The 23,923-nt window shown below is 40.8% G+C and overlaps 2 protein-coding genes and 1 long non-coding RNA gene across 4 annotated transcripts in view; 2 read left to right on the forward strand and 1 right to left on the reverse strand.

Annotated features, from left to right (window-relative positions):
- Positions 1 to 11,802, forward strand: part of polr1a (RNA polymerase I subunit A) — a 45,461-nt gene extending 33,659 nt beyond the window's left edge. The window contains exons 28-38 of one of the 2 annotated variants that reach the window (XM_032555443.1): positions 807 to 974; positions 1,060 to 1,195; positions 3,477 to 3,631; positions 3,721 to 3,847; positions 3,941 to 4,048; positions 7,329 to 7,488; positions 7,552 to 7,652; positions 8,775 to 8,975; positions 10,155 to 10,272; positions 10,898 to 11,062; positions 11,323 to 11,802. In XM_032555443.1, coding sequence (XP_032411334.1) covers positions 807 to 974; positions 1,060 to 1,195; positions 3,477 to 3,631; positions 3,721 to 3,847; positions 3,941 to 4,048; positions 7,329 to 7,488; positions 7,552 to 7,652; positions 8,775 to 8,975; positions 10,155 to 10,272; positions 10,898 to 11,062; positions 11,323 to 11,423 — 1,540 coding nt within the window. In that variant the 3' untranslated portion in view covers positions 11,424 to 11,802. Of the gene's footprint in view, positions 1 to 806; positions 975 to 1,059; positions 1,196 to 3,476; positions 3,632 to 3,720; positions 3,848 to 3,940; positions 4,049 to 7,328; positions 7,653 to 8,774; positions 8,976 to 10,154; positions 10,273 to 10,897; positions 11,063 to 11,322 lie in introns of both variants that reach the window. The other variant, XM_032555442.1, reaches the window with a different exon arrangement.
- Positions 2,101 to 2,877, reverse strand: LOC116714720 (uncharacterized). The gene is made up of 2 exons (XR_004338111.1): positions 2,294 to 2,877; positions 2,101 to 2,167 (listed from the first exon to the last, which is right to left on the reverse strand). It is a non-coding gene; the product is annotated as an uncharacterized LOC116714720 (long non-coding RNA).
- A 99-nt stretch (positions 11,803 to 11,901) lies between the features above and the next one.
- On the forward strand, positions 11,902 to 23,440 carry st3gal5 (ST3 beta-galactoside alpha-2,3-sialyltransferase 5). The gene is made up of 8 exons (XM_032555446.1): positions 11,902 to 12,027; positions 13,742 to 13,855; positions 14,919 to 15,039; positions 17,490 to 17,699; positions 18,358 to 18,494; positions 19,517 to 19,703; positions 21,453 to 21,611; positions 22,913 to 23,440. The coding sequence occupies exons 1-8, from the start codon at positions 12,020 to 12,022 to the stop codon at positions 23,168 to 23,170; spliced, it is 1,194 nt and encodes a 397-aa protein (XP_032411337.1). The 5' UTR covers positions 11,902 to 12,019; the 3' UTR covers positions 23,171 to 23,440.
- Positions 23,441 to 23,923: the final 483 nt, after the last annotated feature.

Consider the following 23,923-nt stretch of genomic DNA (forward strand, 5'->3'; position numbering starts at 1 on the left):
TACTCTCTCTCTCCCTGCGTGTATTTCTGTTTTGCTTCAGCGAAGCATCACGTTTCCGCAGACAGGTTCCTCCATGGACGATGGCGTTGCAAGTTCCAGTTATCAGATGGAGTTTTTAGCCATCTGATATGTTTTTGTAGCTGGAATGTCAAGCTGAGTTACACAATGCAGGCTGACAGATGGCAGATTGTTTTTTTCAATTTGAATCAGTTTTTGGGACATTTTCAATTCATTCTGAGTACATTTTGATTGATTTTTGGGTCATTTGAAGTCGATCTTTTGAGGTTGTTTTTAATTGGTTTTGGGTCACTGAATTGATTTTAGAGATAATTGTTGTCAATTTGGGGCTATTTTTAATCAGTATTTGGGATTTTTGTTTGTAATTAAATTTTTACTAATTTTTCATTTATGAACAGAACAAACACAAACAAAAGTGTAAATATAAACCTATCTGGTTGGCAAAGAGTAATTTACATTAAATTCAGTACATTGCACATATTACAGTAACAGTATGGCACTGGTATACAATTTACGTGCATCATTTTGGGGACTTTTCTTCTTTTTTGGTACGTGAGGGGACATTTCAAAAATATTTGCAATTAAAATGATTTTTGGACATTTTAATTAAGTTTTTAGGGCATTTTAAATAGATTTTTGGGACATTTTGAATGGTTAGTAAATAAGAATTATGTTTTTTTGGCACAACCTCCCACTCTGTTCTGTACAGCTAGAATTAGATTCCTGTTTGATTGTTTCTCCTCTGCTGTAAAAGCAGCTGAGTGACGTACAGTAATGAATGATTGCAGGCTGCGGCAGCTGCTTCACTATAAGTGGCAGCGCTCCCTGTGCGACCCGGGGGAAGCTGTGGGCCTGCTGGCAGCTCAGTCCATAGGCGAGCCCTCCACCCAGATGACCCTCAACACCTTCCACTTCGCGGGCAGAGGAGAGATGAACGTCACTCTGGGAATCCCCCGGTAACAACCCCTCACACTCACAACGCTTGTGTCCATCGTTATCGTCGACGTCTCATTTTAACGAGAGCCAACACCAATCTTCCAGACTGAGGGAGATCCTGATGGTGGCCAGTTCCAACATTAAAACCCCCATGATGAGCGTCCCGGTGCTGAACAACAAGAAGGCCTTGAAGAGGGCCAAAACGCTGCGGAAGCAGCTCACCAGAGTCTGCCTGGCTGAGGTCTGAGGCCGTCACAGTTTGGTTTTCTTACCAGTTTCTCTTCCTCTGTTACATGGTGCTTTACTCATCTCCTCCGCTGTAGGCTCTTTCTGAGCTTAGCTGTTTCTCCTTCATCAAAGCCCAGTCTTAATGCAGCAGCCTATCGCTTTTAGGCTCAGAACTAAGACATGCCTTCAGTTTAGCTTGAGATTACACTTAGGAATGACTAGAAGTATCTGGCAGGATAGTGTAAAAACAACTTTTTTTTTTTGCATTACACCATGTTGTAATGCTATTCCCTCATCAAAAGCATACCTGGAGTGTTTCCTTGATTCTTTCATGCATGTTTCAGAAAACCTTTAATCTTCATGGCAACCGTTAAGCTGTGCTAAAACACCTGGGTGAATCTAGCCCCTCCTTCGAGGACAAAGCTCCTCTCAGAGCTGCAGTTTCCAAGCTACCGAACTTCTGCCTCACAGAGCAGCCCCCCTCCCCGCCACTTCCCCACTCAGCTCCTTCAGACTAGCCAGCAGCATTTAGCAAACATCTGGTGGAACAGCTGAGCTCATTATAGGAGCTACTTCTCAGTGCAACGCTGATAAAAATGTTTCTAAAGGGTTAGTAGAGGGGCCATGTTGTGATGACTTCTTGAAGGCGGAGTGTCAGAAAGAGCTGTTCTTAAAGAGACAGAGGCCCAATTTTAAGGTGTTAAAATAAAACTTCAGATTTTTTTTAAAGTCATGTTTGATATATAGAGCATTTTTATAATTACAAAACTGCACTGTATACCTGGGGTAATACACCTGAGTTTGCCCCCCCCCATCTTCTTCAAATCAGACAAAATTGGTGTCAAACGTTTATGCTGCTTTGTGCAGCAAAATTTTTTATTTCTGCTGCTATCATTTGAAGATATAAAGAAATGTTTCTAGAGGTCATCAAAGGTCAACCAGCCCCCCCACCTTCTTCAAATCAGCCGAAATGGGTGTCAATTAACTCGACTCCGTTTGTGCAGCAAAAATTGTCGTTTGTGCTGCTTTGGTTTTGAAGATATTAATGAAAGGTTAAAGGTCAACCAGCACCCCCACTTTTATAAAATCAAACAAAGTAGGTGACAACCACCTCGGCTGTGTTTGTGCTGGTTTGTGCAGCAAAATTTTTTTGTTTGTGCTGCCATCATTCTAAAGATATTAAGAAAAATGTTCTCCAGGGGTCATCAGAGGTCAACCACTCCTGTAGCCCTGCTCACAATTGCAAAAATAAATAAACTTGGTGTGAAGTATTGAAAAGAAGAGTTGATGATTGCTGTCGATCATAACATTGACCTCAAAAGTAGATGCCAAGCACATGTTTGGTTTTATTCTTATTTTTTGTATTTCAAAAGTACAGTTTGTCTAATAGCACCCTCTAGTGATCAGAAGCTAAGACACAGGTCACCGAGATTGTTTTGGGAGGTGGTGTTGTTCATTCTAAATAAGACCTAGTTTGAATTGAATTTCTTCCAGGTTAAAATTAAATTATTCATGTTCATAGGTTAGCAACTTATAAATTAAATGAAATTCAAAGTTTCAGCATGAGCAGATGTTCACTGACCTTTGATGACCTCTACAACCTGTTATTAATATCATTAAAATGATAGCAGTACAAATTAAAATTTTTCCTTCACGGGCGTGCCGTGGTGGCGTAGGGGATAGGTCGACCCGTGTTTGGAGGCCTTGAGTCCTCGTCGCGGGTTCGACTCCCGGATCCGGCGACATTTGCCGCATGTCTTCTTCCCCCTTTCCTGTCAGCCTACTTTCAAAAAATAAGGGACACTAGAGCCCACAAAAAGACCCCTTGGTGGGGTACAAAAATATATATATATATTAAAAAAAAATACCTGCACAAACGTAGCACAGTTGATTGATACCAAATTTATTTATTTTTGCAAATGTGAGCAGGGCTACGGGAGTGGTTGACCTCTGATGACCCCTGGAGAACATTTTTCTTAATATCTTTAGAATGATAGCAGCACAAACAAAGATTTTTGCTGCACAAACCAGCACAAGCATAGCCGAGGTGATTGACACCTATTTTGCTTGATTTTATAAAAGTGTGGGGGGGGCTGGTTGACCTTATGACCTCTAACCTTTCATTAATATCTTCAAAACCAAAGCAACACAAACAAAAATCTTTGCTGCACAAACGTTTGACACCAATTTTGTCTGATTTGAAGAAGGTGGAAGGGCAAACTTTACCGCCCCTTTCATTTATCAGGGTTACAGATAAATGATGTGTGTGTGTGTGTGTGTGTGTGTGTGTGTAGGTGCTGCAGAAGGTGGACGTTGTCGAGACGCTTCGGATCGAAGCTTATCAAAGACTGCAATCGTTTAAAGTCACCTTTCACTTCCTGCCTCCCGAGCGTTACCGTGACGACAAGCTGTTAACTCCCCATCAGATCCTCCACTACATGGAGACGAGGTGTGTGTTTGCATGTCAGGAAACAGTCAGAGCTAACCTGTTTGTCTTTAACCCCACCTGCTCTCATCCATCTCCACATCTACTTTCAGGTTTTTCCGTCTCCTCCTGGAAGCCATTAAAAAGCGCTCAGCCAAGCTGGCCTCCATCGCCGTGGAGACGAGGAAGGCCACCCCTGGAGATAAAAACATGGACGAGGATGGGACCGCAGGGGTCCAGGTTTCAATTTAGTTTTGTCATTATTTTTCAGTGCTCTCCATCAGCCTCAGACGTGCTCGAGCTTTTTTTTTCATTCACCTTGACGTTCCGCAGGATGGCGGTGGAGAAGAGGAGGAGGAAGGAGAGATAGTTGATGACCAGGGGGATGAAGGAGACGCTGATGCGTCAGACGCCAAGAGGAAAAGCAAACAGGTGGAGGAGGTAGGGCTGAGGCTGAAACAGGGCGTGTTCCTTTCTGAAACGTAATTCCACGAATTGAGGTGTCTTCCCCAATGTCAGACTTCCTGTAACATTTTCTCATGGTCGCCAACACGAGTTTCAACTTGGTTGGAATGGAATGTACTCCCAGAAACTCTTACTCAATCAGCATACGAGCAGTACACTTCAAAAACACACAAAGTCTTACCAAGTGTTTTCAGTCTAGTTTCTTGTGCAAATACAGTACAGACCAAAAGTTTGGACACACCTTTTAATTCAATGAGTTTCCTTTATTTTCATGACTATTGACATTGTAGATTCACACTGAAGGCATCAAAACTATGAATAACACATGTGGAAATATGCACTAAACAAAAAAGTGTAAAACAACAGAAAATACCCCTTATATTCTAGTTTCTTCAAAGTAGCAACCTTTTGCTGTGATTACTGCTTTGCACACACTCTGCATTTTCTTGATGAGCTTCAAGAGGTAGTCACCTGAAATGGTTTTCACTTCATAGGTGAGCCCTGTCAGGTTAATAAGTGGGATTTCTTGCCTTATACATAGTCATGAAAATAAAGAAAACCCATTGAATTAGAAGGTGTGTCCAAACTTTTGGTCTGTACTGTATATTAGTGCACTTTAAATAGGACAAAACTAACTTACAAGTAGCTTTTCAGCAAGATATAGCAGCTTGTTTTGAGTCAATATTTCCTTAATATTGATGATAAATTACTACTTCCAATGGCGGATTATTTCACTTTTAAAATATCTTGTGAAATAATCTGCCAATGCAACAAGAACATTTCCATTAACATTAAGGAATTATCGACTTAAAAACAAGCTCCTATTTCTTGCTGAAAAGTGACTTGCTAGTCTTGTCTTATTTAAGTGTACTGAGATATTTCCAGTAGAAACAAGAACAAAAACACTTGAAGCGGTTTTACTCCAAAAACACAAAAGCTTACTGAGGGACATTGTAGCTGTAGAATCATGGAGGGACTTTGGTTGCAACAGTTACTGGCGCCCACAATAAAGATATTATATGAACAATATATGGAGACTCAGAAACGCCAACAATGACCTTTGAAAGCAAAGGTCATTGTTACTATTATGCTTCTGCTCACTTTTTTTGAGTCCTCATCCAGCCGTATCAGTCACCGCTCTATTTGTTTGAAACATTTTGATTATTGCTCTCACTGTAGGTATGAACAGGTTTAGGTGTGCTACTTAACCTGTTTAGTAGGTTTAGGAGGTTTAGGAGAGCTAAAGAGCTAAAGCTAGCTCTTTAGCTCACCTAAAGAGCTAGCTTACCTAAATGGAGCATTTTCCTGTCTTCCCCATTTTCAAAAGTGTCTAAAAGGAAATGGCCTCTGCACCAGTTCGTGGATTGTTAATTCAAAGTTCCTCTATTTTATTTAGTTATTTTTTTGCAACTTTAAATGGTCTAGACCAGGGGTGGCGAACCAGTTCAGCATCAAGAGCCAAATGAAGCTCATCATCACCGTAAAGAGCCACACAACAATTTCAAGATTAGCTTCATACCACATTGCTGCTGAAAAAGCTTTTTTCTTCATCCCGGAGGCTTTAGTGCAGTGGTTCCCTAAGATTTTCTGGGTCCCCCTCTGGACTACAATAACATAGCCCCCCCAAAAAGAAAAAAAAATCAACTGGGCCCACACATCGTTCAACCAGACATAAACCTTTACACATATTTTGTTTTCACACTCCACTGAAGTTTATTTCACACTTTAGGTTGCAACAAAACAAACTACAAACCATCTTTACAGTGAAACACTTTTGTGTAACAGTTTTTTTTTTCATTCATTCATATCGTTTCCCACGGCCCCCTTATGGGGCGCGCCCCACACTTTGGGAACCACTGCTTTAGTGGGACACATAACAGCGTTCTTTTTCTCTTTTTTTTTTTTTACAAGTGTCTTTAGATTTGGTTTGTACTCTGTTATAGCTACTCAAAGCAACTCTTCCACATGTGTCAGTGACAACAAGATGGTGATTAGATTTGTTTAAGTGTAGTAAAAATTCATTCACAGACATACAGAAAACCTTCGAGCTCCGTCTGCCTAACTGGCAGATGTGGAAGTGTCTCATGCAGAACATTTTTAAAACATGTAGGACAATTTACTCACGTGGCCCAGATTTGTTCCTATTTGAGGGTATTGTGGTGACCTCTACCAGTTGCATACCACGGGTAGCTTTTATTCCTAAATGATTTAGCTTCCATCTATTACCTAAAGTCTCTCCTCCTAGACCGACAACTACTGCAGACTTGTAGCGCTAGCTTAAAATTTCACATTCTGCGCTGCACGTTATGCTGTTTTTGCAGTGCTGCCTTCAATGAGTGTGGGAAATTTTGGTATCAAAGACCCCCACATGATACGTCGAAGAGCCGCAGGTTTGCCACCTCTGGTCTACATCGTCCAATTTGATCTGGTTTGTTTGCTAAAAATCCAAACTATTGGGAGAATTTACAGAAAATAAAGTACTGGACCAGGAATTGCGCCTTGGAGAACTCCACTATTAATGTTCTTTTTATTATTATTATTATTAAAAGACATAAAGGTAATTGTGCTTTTTATTTTCTCTTTCTCATATATTTAGATTTTAAATGTCTTAATTGAAAGTAAATCGGAACCAAAGTGAAATTCCTTGTCTGTGTGCACAAACTTGGCAATAAGTAAAATTTTTGTAAAAAATTATAAGACTCCACATTAAAAGAAAAATAAAATACCAGGCCAAAGAGTGGAAGCTGAAACAAGAATTGAAGTGAAAGCACTAAAGCTAAAACTGTTGGCAGTTTCTCTGAGTTGCAACATTTAATTTCCCTTTGAGATCAGTAAAGTGGTTGTGAATCGAATGAAACTGAAACTGAAACTCGGTAAGCTAAGCTAAAACCTGAATGCAGCATGACTGAGGGAGGTAAAAACATGGCAAAATGTCTGTTCAGTAAGGCTGAAACCAAAGAACCACAGCTGGTTAAAGCGGTACTTCTTATAGAAATGTGTTTGAAACACTTGCTTAATGAGATTTCGCTCACTGTTCCGACTAAGGATCTAGATGAACACTTTGACCATTTTGTATGATGAAATTCTCACTGTATAATAACTCAGCAGAAGAACCAGTGTTAATACCAGTGTTAATCTGATTGCTTTCATTTAAAACTGGGGGAAAAAAAATTTCCAGAGAATTTAGTCAGTGTAGTTGGAGACAAAAATCCTGGCGTCATGGATGTCCAAGCTGATAATTCACCTCTACTTGTAGGTAGACTACGAAAGCGAAGACGAGGGCGAAGGCGGCGATGCTGAAGAGGATCAGGGCGAGGAGGAGAACAGCCAGGCAAACGCTGCGGAGGAGACCCAGCCTGAGTCAGCAGACACTGGAGAGCAGCAGCAGCAGAAGAAAGACACGAGAGTGGGGCAAGGGGGAGAGTCCTCGGTCCAAGGAGGAAAGTCCTCGGTCCAAGGGGGAGAGTCCTCGGTCCAAGGGGGAGAGTCCTCGGTCCAGATGAGGGTGAACTCGGTTCTGTCGTCTAACTCGGCCATACAGAGATACTCCTTCGATCAGCAGGAAGAACTCTGGTGTGAGGTGAGCCAGGTTGCACTTTAGAGAGTTACAGTAAACTACAACTAGGCTATTGGTCCATATTTGTGCAAAATGGTATACCTACATAGGAGTTCAATCAATATGTTTATTGTTATACTTGATTAATGACTTTTCTTTAATAAGTTACTTTGAGAATCTGCTATAAACTACACTAACAGGAGATTTTGGGTGCATTCTCTTATCGCTCGTATGTCAGATTTTCTAACATAAGTCAGTGAAACAGGGTGTTAATGCATCCTTTAAAAGTCTTAAATTCATGTAGCTAAAATGAAGGTATTAAAATGTCTTAAATATAGTTTTTTTTTAAAAGAAAATTGGCCTTAATTGCAAGTCTTAAATTTTGTCTTGACAGAACTATTTAATCTTGTATTAAATGTATTTTTTTTTCTGGGGGGACTTTTCTGTCAAGCAGAAGTTTGAATCGCACTCAGACATCTTCATTGCATTCTGTGATTTGAGACAGTTCAGGTTACTGTAACTCACTGCTAGCATACCCTCGCTAAGTAGCAAGGGTATAGCTAGCTACAATTTTAATGCTAGCTAGCTATACCCTTTGTACATAGAAAGGGTTCAGGGTATTGCTACTTAGCAAGGGTTTATCTAGCTAGCATGTAAGGTGGAATCAATGAGTCTTTTAACTGGTGAAAAGAATCGAATAGTATTCTAGATACTAGATATTTAAGTATTTTAAAGTATTTAGCTAGCTAACAATTATATATTAGCTAGTTAGTTTTCTGCATCTGTTGTAAGCCAGTTGGCTGGACAAAATTCGTATATTTCTGTGGAGAACTGTTATTCATTGTGGTCTTGAAAACTGTTTTAAATTCGGCTTTAGAAGTCTTAAATCTGAGACATTCGGGGGGAAAACAAGAAACACCCCCTGAAGTCAGATTTCCAGCTGGAAATATTGGAACTTGCCTGCCTAGAAACTGTAAGTTTTAAATCCATAAAGGCTGTCAACATACTGAATGTAGTGAAAGGTGCCTGGTGTGGGTTAGGCCCAAAGTTTGCTCAGACTTTAAACACCCCCGCTGTTCTGTCATTGTTTCCACCCGTCAACTCCGATGTGCTAACAACTTGTATGAAACGTGACCTTTCACACAGGTGGAGCTGGAATTCCCTTTGAACAGGGTCCACTTCGACCTGACCTCGGTCCTGTCGACTCTGGCCCAGAACGCCGTCATCATGGAGACCCGAGGCCTGACGCGGTGCCTGCTGAGCGAGACCACAACCAAGTCTGGGGAAAAGCAGACGGTTCTCAACACAGAGGGCATCAACATGCACGAAATCTTTAAGTACAACGATGTACGTCGGCCGCATTCCACACAACCTGTAACACACTTGTTCCATAATTTATGCCACACTTTGACTCACTCTTGCACTGAATAACAAGAAATTACACAGTAATCTAAGAAGCATATGTCGAGGGATATATATCAATGAAAGAACCTGAAATTCCAGCTCAATCATATTGGTTTATTAGTGGCATGTTCTGTTATTGATTATCAATAATGTGATGTAAAGCTTCAACTTTTTCAGACATTTCTCTCCATGTACAGACAGGTTGCATGTTATTGTTTACAATCGGAAATTTTACACATGCGCACAACGCTGAAGGGCGATGAGATGATTGAGATGCTGCAGCATTAACTAAATTAAACCTGGAAATGTAGCATTATTAATTTAGTGCAGTGAGTCACAACAAAGGCATAAATAATGCAGAAAAACCGTTGTTCAGAACCACTCGTTCTTCTATTACCTCGCTCTATACCTGCTCTGCCGATGAGCTGTCAGAGCTCATCATCTTTTTTTCAAATTGAACCGAAACGCAACAAATTCCACAGCAAATCTATATGTTAAGGTTGTCAAAGTCAAGTTAGCATAACTGATGTAGCTTGGCTAGATCAGTTATGTTCGGTTATGTTTGTATATTTCAGCATATTCAACATAACTGATGTTGTATAAACATCAGTTTTGTTTGTATATTTCTGTGGACGATTCAACAGCTTGGCTAGATCAGTTATGCTAGATTTAATAACTATTGTTTAATTAAAATGTTGTAGTGTTGACAGTTGGTAGCAAAGAACTGCATCCCTTTTCTTTTATACGTGATGCTACATTTAATATTTAGCATGTTATGTTGACAACTTAACAGCTAAAGCGAACGGTAAGCTAGCACTTTGTTGCCCTCCAGCAGGGCGATGGGGGCAGGGATCTTCCGTGCACGACGTCACATTGCAACATGTCTATATTAATATTATAATCTGATTAGTTGTTGCATTTACAAGTTCAGCCATCGTTCAAGACTTGATGAACACGGTTTAGCATTTTAACCTCAGCTGATATCCTCATGTTCCAGTTCCACCAGCTGAACAGAACTGGTTTAAGTCCAACCTGATTGTTGGAATTAAATCAGGCTGGAACAACTAAACACATCTTTGCAGGGATGTGTTTAGTTGTCACATGATCAGCTTGTGTCTCCAGATCCTGGATGTCAACAAACTGTACTCCAATGAGGTCCACGCCATGGCCAGCACCTACGGGATCGAAGTGGCTCTGAAAGTCATAGAGAAGGAGATCAAAGACGTCTTTGCAGTTTATGGTACGTACACACACACACACACACACACACACGCGCAGCTATGGTCTAACTCACAGTATTACTACAGTGTTTAAAAAGGTCTGGAATTTAATTATTTTGTAGTCTGGATCAGGTATGATGGAATTAATTTGTTTTATCTGACTTTTTCCATCCATCCACACATCCATTTGTCTATTATCTGATTCCCTTTTTTCCCTCTTCCTTCGATTCTTCCTTCCCTCCTTTTACCTTTCTTTCACTTCTTCCTTCCTTTTGTCTTGTCTTTCTCTTTCCTATTGCCTTCTTTCCTTCCTTTCTGTGTTACTTCCTTTTGTATTCCTCCTTGTTCCTTCCTTTTTGTCTTCTTCTTTTCCTTCCATACTATTGCATTCCTTCCTTTCTTTCTATTACCATCCTTCCTTCTTATTGCCTTCTTTTCTTTTGTGCCTTATTTCTTTATTTTGCAGATTTAATGTGTAAAGTCTGATCTCTACACCCACATCTGTCATATTTATCCTGAAAGAACCCCCAGTTACGTCGGGAAATTTGAGTGTAGAAAACTCTGTAGCGTTCAACAAAACGTGCAGAACTCTTAGAGCACCCTGCTCTCAGATTGTGACCCGGTATCTCTGACCCCCGTCTGCAGGGATTGAGGTTGACCCCCGGCATCTGTCGTTGGTGGCAGACTACATGTGTTTCGAAGGCGTCTACAAGCCGTTAAACCGACACGCCATCATGTCGAACTCTTCCCCTCTGCAGCAGATGACCTTCGAGACCAGCTTCAAGTTCCTCAAACAGGCCACCATGCTGGGTAAGAAATGGAGGGAAACGCCGACGATTCAACAGTGGAAATAGAGTCTAATATGATTTTCATACTTATGGGATGAAAATGGCTCCTGTGTTTGAGCATGTAAATGACATTCGTCCAGCTTTGGTTCACTCGCTTCAACCACAGTGCATTCAGTAACATACAGTGGTTTGCAGAAACCAGCATGCTCAGTTTCTTTCTTACTCATTGATATCTTTACTCTTTTTTTTTTCTTTCACTAACTGCTATTCATTCCTACTCAGGGTCACGTGATCAGCTGGTTTCTCCCTCAGCCTGCTTGGTTGTGGGGAAGGTGGTCAAAGGTGGAACAGGCCTGTTTGAACTGAAGCAGCCTCTGCAGTAGGGCGAGCCGCTGGCAACTGTTTGCGTGTTTGTTGTTCTCTATCCTGCAGCTGAAGCGCCATTTGTCTGGAATGCAGACAGGAATGTTATGTTCAATATGTTTTTTAAGAGTACTTTGCAAACCAAATGTCCTGTTAGAAAAGGTTTGATGTGGAGATTAATGTAACCCATTAAAGCCTTTCAGTTTTTTACAGGATAATATGTATGCCTTTAAGCATATATTGTATGATACAGTAAATAAGTAAAAAGTTCCTGTTCAAAACTTTTTAAACTGAGACTTTACTGTCATAAATACAGAATTGTTTAGAAGGCAGCCTACATCTCCATTGTTTCCTCTATCTAATGATGTACAAAGTGACAATAAATCTTAATTGTTTAGCGGTTTTGTGTGTGCAGGTTGGTTTGTAACTATAATGTAATGTAATCTGAAAAAAAGCGGAAGTGATGGGTGTGTTACCCTGTCGCTGATTGGCTGGCTGCTTCACTGCTCCTTCAAGAACGTTACAGATGAAGTCATCTCCAGGCTAAACTCTGTCAGAACTGGAGAGCAGCTCGTTTTATTTCACTGAATGGAGCCATGAAGAGTCACCGGGGTCCATGCGAGGGTAAGGGCACTTTTAAGTAACAGAATAAAGGAGCAAACACTATGAGACGTAGGACGCTTATAAGTAGATAAAGGCCCGTAGCGGACGATTTTCGTAAACGGTAATTATGGCTATTGTAACCGAACAGCAGCTCATTTTTAATGTGGCTGGATTAATGTTTAAACATTTTCAAAACGAGAGCTTTTACCACCTCTGGACGCTGCGGTAAACAAACTCGATAGTCAAAAAAATATCTAGCTTATGTTTTACTCGGATGGAAAGGGAAGACGTAAAGAAACTGAGGGATTTCGTGTAGGGTAATAATGTAGCGATAGCTAGTGTCCTAAAACGCCCGGAGAACCAGCGGGCTCGGATCGTGGCCGCTGCCGGTGCCGCGGTTTGAGCTCGGCCCGCTGTCACTCGCACGCGAGCCTCTCGCTATTTAAACGGAGCCCGAAACGCAGCAGAACGACCGTTAGAGACTGCGCCATTATGGTCCCCGAACAACACGCAGTTTGTCCCCCTGCCTGCTTATAGACCCCACGACACTGGCGGCTAATTTATAAAAAATTAAAGCCATTACTGAACTCATTTTATTGGTATATTACGGTCCGGAGTTATTTCATTAAACAGAATCAGGCGGAGGTCTTTTACTCCGTTATGTTATCATCTTAGTCATTTAAAAGTGGGCAACAGGACGAAGCTCGAGTTAGCATTCAGGTCAGGCCTTCAGTAAGGGTTTTGTAAAATATATTTTTTATGATGCTAAACCTCATTTTTAGTAAAAATTGAATCGTTATGCGTTGTACGCTTATCTATGATTTATAGAAATGGTCACTTAAAGTAACGTTCACTGTTGTGTACATGTTACTGGTTCTGAACTTAAGAGATCGAATTTGGTGCAGAAAAAAATAAAATAAAATAAATGTGATTGTCGTATTTGGGACAAGGACAATATCTGTTGTGCAGATCACAACCTGCGTTTTAGCCTTCAGCCAGCCGGTTTGAGGCTGACGGAAATCTGATTACTGTTTCAGCTTTGTCGCATATTTTTCTCAGGGGTTTATCGCATATTGAACTTCAGTAATAAGAATTCTAGAAAATTCAATGGCAAATTCTTAAGGCACGGGTGAAACCATTGCCAACCACCAGAGGCTGGAGCACGAATTAAGACAGAACTTATATTGAGTTTAAGATGAAAAATATTCTTATTACAGTTTTAGCTTCACCCAGTTCAGATTCAGTTTTTAAAAAATCTCCTAGCACCTTTTTGCCACCCAGTTATTAATCTTAAGTCAAAATATTGGCCAATATTAATTGCATTTTAGGCAATAAAATGTCTTTCTTTTGTAAAATGTTAATTGAATTATTTGTTTATTTTGATGTTTAATGTATTTCTAATATTGTATAATAAAAGGCTTGAGTAGTTTAATGAAAAATCAGCAGAATAATTAACACAAGTAACCAATTACCTGTTAGTCACAGCTCTAAACTGGGTAAGTAATTTAATGCCTTAGATGATAATCATTGCCTTTTCTCTGCTGTGTGTTCATGGACAGTCAAACCGAACAGAATGTGTAAGCTGACAATCATCTGATCCCAGACACTGGGGAAGCAGAAAATGTATCCAACCACCAACCCTTTGAATTATCTCACATTAGCCACAGAAGCTCCTCTATTCTGGTAGTCTGTGTGGACGAAGAGAAATATTGTGTGTGTGTGTGTGTGTGTCCAGGACAGGATGCCTGAGAGCCAGAGGGCTCCGAGCTTCAGCCGGGAGACCCGAGGTGATCGCTGGATCCACGGCGGATGACAACATGAAGCTTTCCTTGCGCTGTCCAGCACACAGGTGATCACTACTCACCCATTCACATTGTGTAGGTGCCTGTGGCTGAGAACTCCTCTCTTTGGTGTGGAACATTAGAAAAAAAACACAATTATTGTTGGCAGTATCACTGGTCCTTGCATGCGGGTCAGTTGGATCCAAACAGAGCAATATGCCATCCCCATAATTTGTATGTCATCACACGTTCCCAGACCTGCACATTCAATTCATGCATGTCAGCATGACAAGAAATGCGGGTTCAAGGACAAAAAATGCAAATCATCAGATTTTTCTACTTGTCCAAGACTTGGTTGCTGGGGCAACAGGTCCAGGAGGGAGCCTCCAGACATTCCCCTCACGTTGACGTTGTAATTTAACGCCTTGAAATTGGGCCTTTGTCTCTTTAAGAAGCTTCTGCTCTTTGAGAAGTCATCGCAACATGGCTCCTCTATTAACGCTTTAACATTTTTTACCAGCGTTCTACTGAGAAGCATCTCATATAATGAGCTCAGCTGATGCTCAGTTCCACCAGGTGTTTGCTAATTGCTGCTGGCTAGTCTGAAGGAACTCAGTGGGGGATTGGCGAGGAAGGCTCCTCTGTGAGGTGGAAGCTTGAAAACTGCAGATCAGAGGAGGAGCTTCATCCTCAAAGGATGGGCTGGGTCCAGCTAGGTGTTTTGGACAGCTGAATGGTTGCTGAAAGGTTTTCTGAAACGTCCATGAAAGAATCAAAGCAACACCCCAGGTATGTTTTAAATAGGGAATAACATTGTAACATGATGTAAATTTCAAAAAGGCAATTTTACATAAAACTGTCCCTTTAACTTATCTGAGCTTTAAAATTACACAAACGCAAAAAAAAAGGGGGTTGTTGCTCCTACGCCTGAATAAGATGCTGATGTTGCTGCATCAGCAGATAAAAACCTCTAATAGGATCTCAGTCAAAATGCTCGACTCTGTAACGTCTCCAATGTGAAAGACATCAGAAACGTGAACGTACTTCCTCCCTGCTATCACTTTTCATGTTTGTCTTTGGCTTCATTTTTTAAGCCTAACTGTTGGATTTTCTTTTTCCATTTCTCTGCAGGCAGGTGTGGTCGGTGCTTATTGTTTTGGCTTTGCTGGTTTTGGTGATATCCTCCCTGCTGCTGATGCAGACGAGGACAGAGGAACCATTTCAGTTTCATGTCAACTCTGCACATAAACAGGTGAGGGAAGCTCAACGGAGCGCACTGGAACCACTTCAGGCTTTTCACCACGAGAGTTGTCTGGATTTTCCATCTGTTGTTCAAAAATACCTTTTTTTTATGTAAATATGAAGCAGTTTTAGTAGGCTTTCTATGAGAGTTTTCCAAAGTGCTCAAGTGCAGCTCAAGAATGACACAAATATGGCCCGTCCAGCACAAGTGGTGGATGCAGTTGGAGACCTTTTTATTATTATTTGTAATCAGTGTAAAATTATTTCCAACGTGATTTTCCTACAATGGAAAATGTCAATTACGACACAGAGTATTCGTATTTCTGTAACCGATCTTTTATGATGAGTAGAACCGCGACTATCCTGAGGCCTTGACTGAAAAACGGACTTTGGTGCTCGGAAATCAGCTTTTATCCGATTTATCAAACTTGGCTCATTATAGCAAGTGTTTCGAAAGAAAGTGACCCAAATCCCGTTTTCATAACTGAGAGTAAATTAGAATGGTTGCGTAAAAAAAACCAAAAAACTAGACGCTTCTCTTTCAATGAAGCAACGTCATCAAAATCCTTCTTAAGTTTTGGATTAAAGGTAATTTTAATTATATAGCACATTTTCAGCAACAAGGCAATACAAAGTGCTTTACGGGATTTAAAAGGAAATACAAACAAAATAACAAGCCAAAGGAAAGAGCAAAAGAAGAAAAAGGTAATAATGTTGATCCAACTCGATACTCCTATTCATGGTTGGTAGATAAGTATAAGTAAGTATTCTCTTACTTAAATAACATCCCTTCCCTTCAAATACAGACTATTTTACTGCTTTATTTGCTTGATTTCAGTTGTTGTTTTTTCATCATCTTGGCCTGCAAGTACTAAATAATTTTGGCCCATGTGACAAAGTTTGGACACCCCTGATTTATATGACTCAACATTACTGTATAGCATAGGCAGGTACGGCATTCATCCATTTGACATGCTAACCAGGTTAGCTCAAATGTTTATTTAAAGGGAAAATGTAGCAGAAAAGCATCTTCTTAGAAAGAACATTTAGCAGCCAAAGAAAACTTGCTTCATCTTTCTTGTTAGCTTATCGTTGGTGTGTTTGGTTCACTCACTGTACTGTACAACACTGGTCTTGTAACGAATCTGAAGAGGCCTCTGACTGAAAATCAATTTCTGTGTCCGGATGACTCCATCAGTTGTTTGTACGAGCCGATAATCCACCTCATTTGCTTTTGTCGCTCCTTTTTTAAAATATTTTTATCTGTGTGGTTAGCAAGCCACAACAGAGAGATGCTAATCAGCTGCTCCCAGTTGTAAGAACAATGCCTTGTTGCCCCGGTTACGCATCGTAACTGTCGGAAAGTTAACAAAGAAAAAAAAAGAAAAAACATTCTTCCAGCTGCACAGTAATTTATTCAAAACAATATTGCCTGAGTCCGTGAAATATTGAACAAGTTAGAACTAACGTAACGCATCTAATCCAACATGCTGCCACCGTGTGAGGAACAGTTCTGGAAGGAATCATTTATTAAAAATAGATGATCAGTCGTGTCAATGCAATCCTAGCAGCATAGAATAATTATGGAGTCAGTTATCTTTTGCTGCTTGATTGTATTAAGTTAAGCTCAGTAATACTGAAGCTTTAGAGGTGAGGTGATGTCTTAAAGGGGCAGTACTATGTAAAATCAACATTTCCCTCATCAAAAATATACCAGCCTCTATTCCTTCATGCATATTTAAGAAATCAAATATGCATGAAAGTCTCCATGGCAACCATTCAGCTTTGCAAAACACCTGTGAAACGACTGTGCTATTTTATTATGTATTGGAAAATGCATAATACTTCCCCTCTGCACCTTTAACTATTTGGGCTTTTTTGCTAAATCGTGGCGATATTTCTGTTTGAAGATGAGGCGGAAGTTATTGTTTGTGGCTATTGTTGGGTGATAGTTGAGTCGTGACTAAATGACACTTGTCTGTTCATCCGTCAGTTGTCCTGGTTGTCCTGTAATCTGCTGCATCAATGGAGGTGTTGACATGAAGAACTGCATCTGCATTTAAAATGTCATAAAGTACACACAGAGCCAATTCAGGTTAAGCTCCTTTTAAACTTCACTCACCACTCCTTCACTTTCCTACATCAAAATGGAAAAGTCAGCAAACACTAAAAACCATTAGCTTGAGCTCGTGACTTTACGTTTTACTGGCATGTGAAACCACAACAAACACAAAATAAACCAAGTCAGATAGACGTTCCGGTTTTGCTACAGTTTGAGTTGTAATAAGACACAAAGCGCGATGTTCCTGGACTGCAAAGGACGTGAAGCATATTGTTTATCCTTCTGACACACGACACCTCCCTGGAGATGTCTTACGCCACAACATTCTGCAGGTTATGTAACAACAAGGCAGATACTTGTGCAGGTTGCATTGATGGACTCTTTGTTTCGCCCTGCAGCTGGTGCATGAGAACGCACGGCGAGTTCTGGAGGGCGGGTGCCGCCCCAGAGGCAGCAGAGAGAAGCTGCTCGCTCTGTTCCCGTCTGCCAGTGGCGCCGTCCAGCCCTTCCTGTGGAGGGACCAGCCGATCCCCGCCCGGCTCTTCCTCTACCCACCGCCGTTTGGCTTCAAAGGGTTTAAAGGCAAAGTAGAGAACCTGCTGACGCTGGTGAATGAAAATACCATCTTGGGAGGTTTTACTGTTAACTCAGAAGAGCCACAGTCCAACTTGCATGGTTTCAGTTGTTAGTGCAACACCTGAAGTTGCGTAGTAAGATTTAATCTCTGTTCACACAATGCACTTTCTACAAAGGAAGCTACAGATATCTGAGCATTAGCATCAGCCGATACAGAAAACCAATGCTGAATTGACTGAAAACATTTCCTTTTTTTAAAAAACACAGACATAAATGTACTAAATTATGCATTTATTTGCTAAATCTGCACAAGTGCAGCTCACTTAAATACACCAATGACTTCAGAAGCTGTGGTCGCCATGTAAAAACAAGACAACTTTAATTTGTTCAGTCAGTTCAATTAGGAGTAGAACAGCCAATGTAAAAATAAAAGATAAACTGAAACTGAGTTTGTTTTTTTCAATATCAAGGCAAATACAGATAATATCAGATCGTTATATGTCAACTACTGAGGAGGACAGGCACATTAAAAAGCAAAAACTCACAAGAAACCATACAACCAACCATAGCGTTTCTGCTATTGGTTGATTGGGTCATCTTGGGTTTTGCTGTCTGCAGCCTCAGTGGATTCTGGTTAAAGCCACAAAGTCTCTCAGAACGTCGGACCTGATCAGCTCTCTGTGCTTCCAGCTGCCAGCGGCCCACCCTGACCCGGGACCGGAGGAGGCTTCCAGGAAGTGTCGCCGCTGTGTGGTGGTGGGGAACGGGGGCGTGCTGAAGGGCCTGGAGCTCGGTCAGCAGATCGACCGTTTCCACACCGTAATCAGGTCCGGCTTCGCTTTGTCAACTAATTTAGTAATCCATTCATTATCTGGAGAATACAGACTAAAAAAAGGCCATTTGCTGGAAAAACACAGAGCAGTAATTAAATCAAAAACATTTTGCATTTAAGATTTAGAAAAAAACTTTTTTTGTAAAAAAAATAAATAAATATCTGCTATTAAGCTACTTTTGCTACATTGTAATGATTTTTAGTTAAGCAAACTTTTTCACATTGATGTTAGAAGTATAAAATGATCAAGTGCACACCAAAGGAATGCTGTGGTATTGCATTTTATGCAATAAAATGTTTATTATTTCAAAAAGAAATTAAATAGTTTAGTTGAATCACTTAAGCGAAGCTCTTGATTTACCGGTCGATCTACGTTCCCACCCTCATCTATGGTCATGAGCTTTGGGTCATGACCGAAAGAACGAGATCGTGGATAGAAGCGGCCGAAATGGGTTTTCTCCGTAGGGTGGCTGGGCTCTCCCTTAGAGATAGGGTGAGAAGCTCAGTCATCCGGGAAGGACTCAGAGCAGAGCAGCTGCTCCTTCACATCGAGAGGAGCCAGTTGAAGTGGCTCGGGCATCTGGTCAGGATGCCTCCTGAATGCTTCCCTGGTGAGGTGTTCTGGACACGTCCCACCAGGAGAAGACCCCGGGGAAGACCCAGGACACGCTGGAGGGACTATGTCTCTCGGCTGGCCTGGGAAAACCTTGGGATTCCCCCAGTGGAGCTGGAACAAGTGGCTGCAGAGAGGGAAGTCTGGACCTCCCTCCTGAAGCTGCTACCCCCGCGACCCGACCCCAGATAAAGTGGAAGGAGATGGATGGATGAGTTGCATCGCTTAATGTATAATAAATGTGGCCAAATAAATTGGCACATTTTTTTGTCTGATTAATCGATTAATCGTCAGAATAACTGGTAAAATAATCATTAGTTGCGCCTCTAATGGTAACAAACTCCAATCTTGCTCCTGTTTTATGAAACATTTTGACTTTCTTCTCCTCTCTCTGTGTCTGTCAGGTTGAACAGCGGCCCTCTGGGAAAGCACACGGGCGACGTGGGGAATCGAACCAGCATCAGGATGAGTTATCCCGAGGGCACGCCCCTCCGCTGGGCGGACACAGACCCTCATTCCGTGTTCGTGGCTGTGATCTACAAAGGCGTTGACCTCAGCTGGATCTCAGGCATGATCAGGAAGCTCGGCGTGGTGAGTGGCTGGAGCGTTTGCTTCACCGTGGTCGTTATCTTGTTCTCTGTTGTGAGCCAGCAAGATAAAATCCGTATTTTGTTTTCATATTCATCTGCTGTACGCAAATCTGTACGGAGCCCTCTAGGGGACATGGGGAATTTTTTTTCTTTTGCGTTCCCTCGCAATACTTTTGCGTTACCTCGCAAAACTTTTGCGTTACCTCGCAATACTGTACTGGTCAGTTATGCAGCATAATTGAACACTGCAAGCCTTTTTTATGGTGGGCGCTGTACTTTCTGCTTTAATATAAGGTTATGTGAGGTTTTTCCATGAATATTAGTATCTTTTTGTGAAATATCTGAAGTTTTATATCTTTCTTTAGGATAGAAAGGCACCACAAACCTACAATATAAACAGAAACTTTCCGTAAGTAGGAAAGAAATAAAAATACATTATAATTTGGACTATTTCTGAGTTATTATTGCGGGTAATAAATCATCTGACAGTTTTGATTGTGTCTCTGTTGTGTTCTAGTCTGAATGGTTTAAAGGGCTTTCAGTGCCGCTCCATCTTAGCCTTAACAGACATAAACATGCAGGAAAAAATCGATTTTCAATTTGTTTTTTGCACCAAACAGTTTTTACTATTAACAAGTTTTTATTATTAAAAACACGACAAACTAATGATGGTAAAGGGCCGCACTGGGTTAACTTGGGGAATCTCATCTGTCCGTGTATCAATCAACTCCAAACGTTTTCTTTGTTCTGTCACAATTATCGATTTATTCCATTTTGATGATCAGGCTCCAAACTTTGCAAGGACTGACCGCCCCGCTCACCGCTTCCTCATACACACAAAGCCAGTATCCTTCCCATTCATACCTGGTGACGTCACTCCCACGTCGACACACCTAAGTGTCAAAGCCTCCTGCTCCTGTCATATCAATAATTACTTATTTCATTCATATGGCTCTTACAGAGCCTCCGTGAAAACTTGTTTATTATTATTAACTGTTTGGTGCAAAACACTGATTGAAAATCGATTTATTTTTTACTGTATGTTTATGTCTGTTAAAGCTAAGATGGAGCGGCACTGAAAGCAGCTCTTTAAACCATTCAGACTACGAACACAACAGAGACACAATCAAAACTGTCAGATGATTTATTACCCGCGATAATAACTCAGAAATAGTCCAAATTAGGGTGTTTTTTTATTTCTTTCCTACTTACGGAAAGTTTCTGTTTATATCGTAGGTATGTGGCGCCTTTCTATCCTAAAGAAAGATATAAAACTTCAGATATTTCACAAAAAGATACTAACATTCATGGAAATACCTCACATAACCTTATATTAAAGCATAAAGTACGGCGCCCACCGTAAGAAAGGCTTGCAGTATTCAATTATGCTGCATAACTGACCAGTACAGTATTGCGAGGGAACGCAAAAGTTTTGCGAGGGAACGCAAAAGAAAAAAAATTCCCCATGTCCCCTAGAGGGCTCCGTAAATCTGACCGACAAACATTTGGTTTTGTTAGATAAATGACTAAACGTAGGCATTGATTTTTAAAAATGTTTTCTTTTTTCCCAGTCATATAAGTTCTGGCACGTCTAACGTAGATCTGCAAGAGGTTTCTGAGTGTTCTATAGTGCTAACCCAACATGCATAGGTTTTGTCTTTTGAGCCGACCCAGTCGAGTGACGTTTTGCCAACGTGCGACGAGGACAGCGTTTCCTCTTTAGCAATCAAAGTGCTGCTTTGTGTTGCAGACGTTTTGGGACTGGTTCTTCTTCTGGCAGAGGGTTCCACAGGAAATTCCTCTAGATCCCTCAAGGTTCCGACTTCTGAATCCCGACGTCCTCAGGCAGACTGCCTTGGACTTCCTGGAATACCCTAAACCCAGGTGGCGCCTGTGGGGCTGGGACCAGGTACTGCTCAGTTCAAACCATTTCCTGAGGAATCAGGGTGGAGGAAAAACGGGACAACATTTAGACAATTGGATTTTTAAAATTTCTTTTCATTTTTAATAGCTCTAAAACATTCTGGAAAAAAACTTAAAGTGATCAAAACATTAGTAGTAATATCTGATCCACTCAGGATCACCAGCTGTAGGTTGGTGAAGCTCTTCAATCTGATGTTCACAGAGAAAGTTGGAGTGCAATTTAGTTTTAAGAGGAGGCTTTAGATGTACCGTTCCAACACTGCAAAGATGAAATCAAAAGGCCTCATCTGTCTCAACATTTTGTCTCTGCAGACCTCATGCTTTCTTTTTAAATGAAGACGTATCGCCCCCTTGTGTTATGTTTTGTGAACTGCGGCATTTAAATCAAAGTCAGTGCACAAAAATGACGTCACTCATTAAACGGTGCGTCCTGGCCACTTCTAGCAGACAGGGGGGGGGACAAAGTGAGCTCAGCAAAAGAAATGACATCAGGAACGAGTCAAAGGTGCTGCTAAAAGCCAAATTTCTTTTGATTTTAAAGCTACAGTATCTCAACAAATTATTGACGTGCTGAGAGACACAAACACAATATGAAATGTAGTTTTCATTTAACTTTATCTCCAAATGTAATACTTGGACCGCAACTAACATTTTTTTAGTAACTGATTACTCTGAAAACCGATTAATTGGACAAAAAATAATTTGTGGATTTTTCATTTATCCAGTTAAGCATTTTTACACATTATTAAATATATGAATTAAGAGAATATTTTATTGCCTAAAATGCAATTACGTAGCATTCCTCTTGTGAATGTTTGATCATCTGTAGCAGTTTTTTTTCTTTCTTGAATGCAATGTATATATTTGAGTAGTTTAACGATTAATCGATTACAAAATTAGTTGAGAATATTTTATAGCGGTCGATTAATCACGATTAATTGTTTCAAGCCTAATGTTATGCTTTTGTATAATTCCCCAAAAGGCCATTTAAAGGTAATAAATTATAAACTGTGGAGGAAGTCCTGTCTTCAGCTCTATATCCTGCTACAGAACATCAAGTATTTCAAGTTAAACCTGAAACAGACCTTTAGTTTCTCACTACAAAGGAGTTGTGGCTTATGCACATACATACATCAGTGTCAGAGCTACTAGTGATAAACCCATAAAGATAATTCACTAGAGTCGAGGTCAGTTCTGTAAATCGCGTTTCACATTTTTTAATTTGAGCGTGCTTAAAGTTGAAAGCACAGGGTGGATAAAACCTGAAGAATCTTAACTTCCTCGCAGAATGTTCCGACGCTGGGCGTGACCGCACTGAGCTTAGCCAGCCTGCTGTGTGACGAGGTCAGCCTGGCGGGATTCGGCTACAACCTGTCCCAGCAGGGGGCGCCGCTGCACTACTACGACAGCCTGCCCACGAGCCTCATGCAGCAGCAGAACATGCACAACGTGGACAAAGAAACTCAGTTCCTGCACAGACTGGTGAGAGAGGGGGTCGTTAGCGACCTGACCGGAGGAATCCACTGCTCCTTCTGCTCCAGCTGACCCCATCCTGAAGGTATTTCACTGCACTTTCACTTTGCTGAAATGCACGAGCATAGGACAAAGAAGAACTAAGAGATTTTATGGTATTATGGTCATAATTTATACTTCCATTTCAGATTTCCTGACAGATATTTGAAGCATAATTTCAGATAATTTATTTTTATGTTGTGAAAGCTGTTCGCCATTCAAATATTGCAATTTTCAGGTGTGTGAGAACACACATGAAAGGTTTTATTTTGTTTTTAATAAACAGAGTTATTTGTTGTTAAATATTATGTTTTTGGTGTATAAAATCATTTTGTGTTGATTTCACAAAGAAATAAAATATGTAGAAAAATACTAGTCTGGTTTATTTGTCCTAAACCAACTGGATTCTTTTTGTTTGGTTCCTGTACATTTAATTCATGTGTTTGAGTAATGGACATCCAAAACACACCCACCAGTTAATTCACACCTCAACCAGCGTATGACCTACATTTTATACCACTACTGTGTAATATTAGGTTATAACATCTGTGATGTCCAGCAGCTAAGAAATCCTACCAAATCTGACTGCTTCTTCAGTCAAAAATAGCTAATGACCTGGTGATGTTTATAAGCTCCAAACCTCACATTAAAGGTGCTACAATCGGTTCACATTGCACAAGATCTGAGGGTGTGCAGTCGTATGCACACAGGCCAGGACACTCCTGGTTAAATATTAGCTTTTATGAGCTTCCTGGCAACATGCTGTCCCAGGCACAGCCCAGGCCT

Source organism: Xiphophorus hellerii, chromosome 23 (genome assembly GCF_003331165.1).
Source record: "Xiphophorus hellerii strain 12219 chromosome 23, Xiphophorus_hellerii-4.1, whole genome shotgun sequence".
NCBI classification, from domain to species: domain Eukaryota; kingdom Metazoa; phylum Chordata; class Actinopteri; order Cyprinodontiformes; family Poeciliidae; genus Xiphophorus; species Xiphophorus hellerii.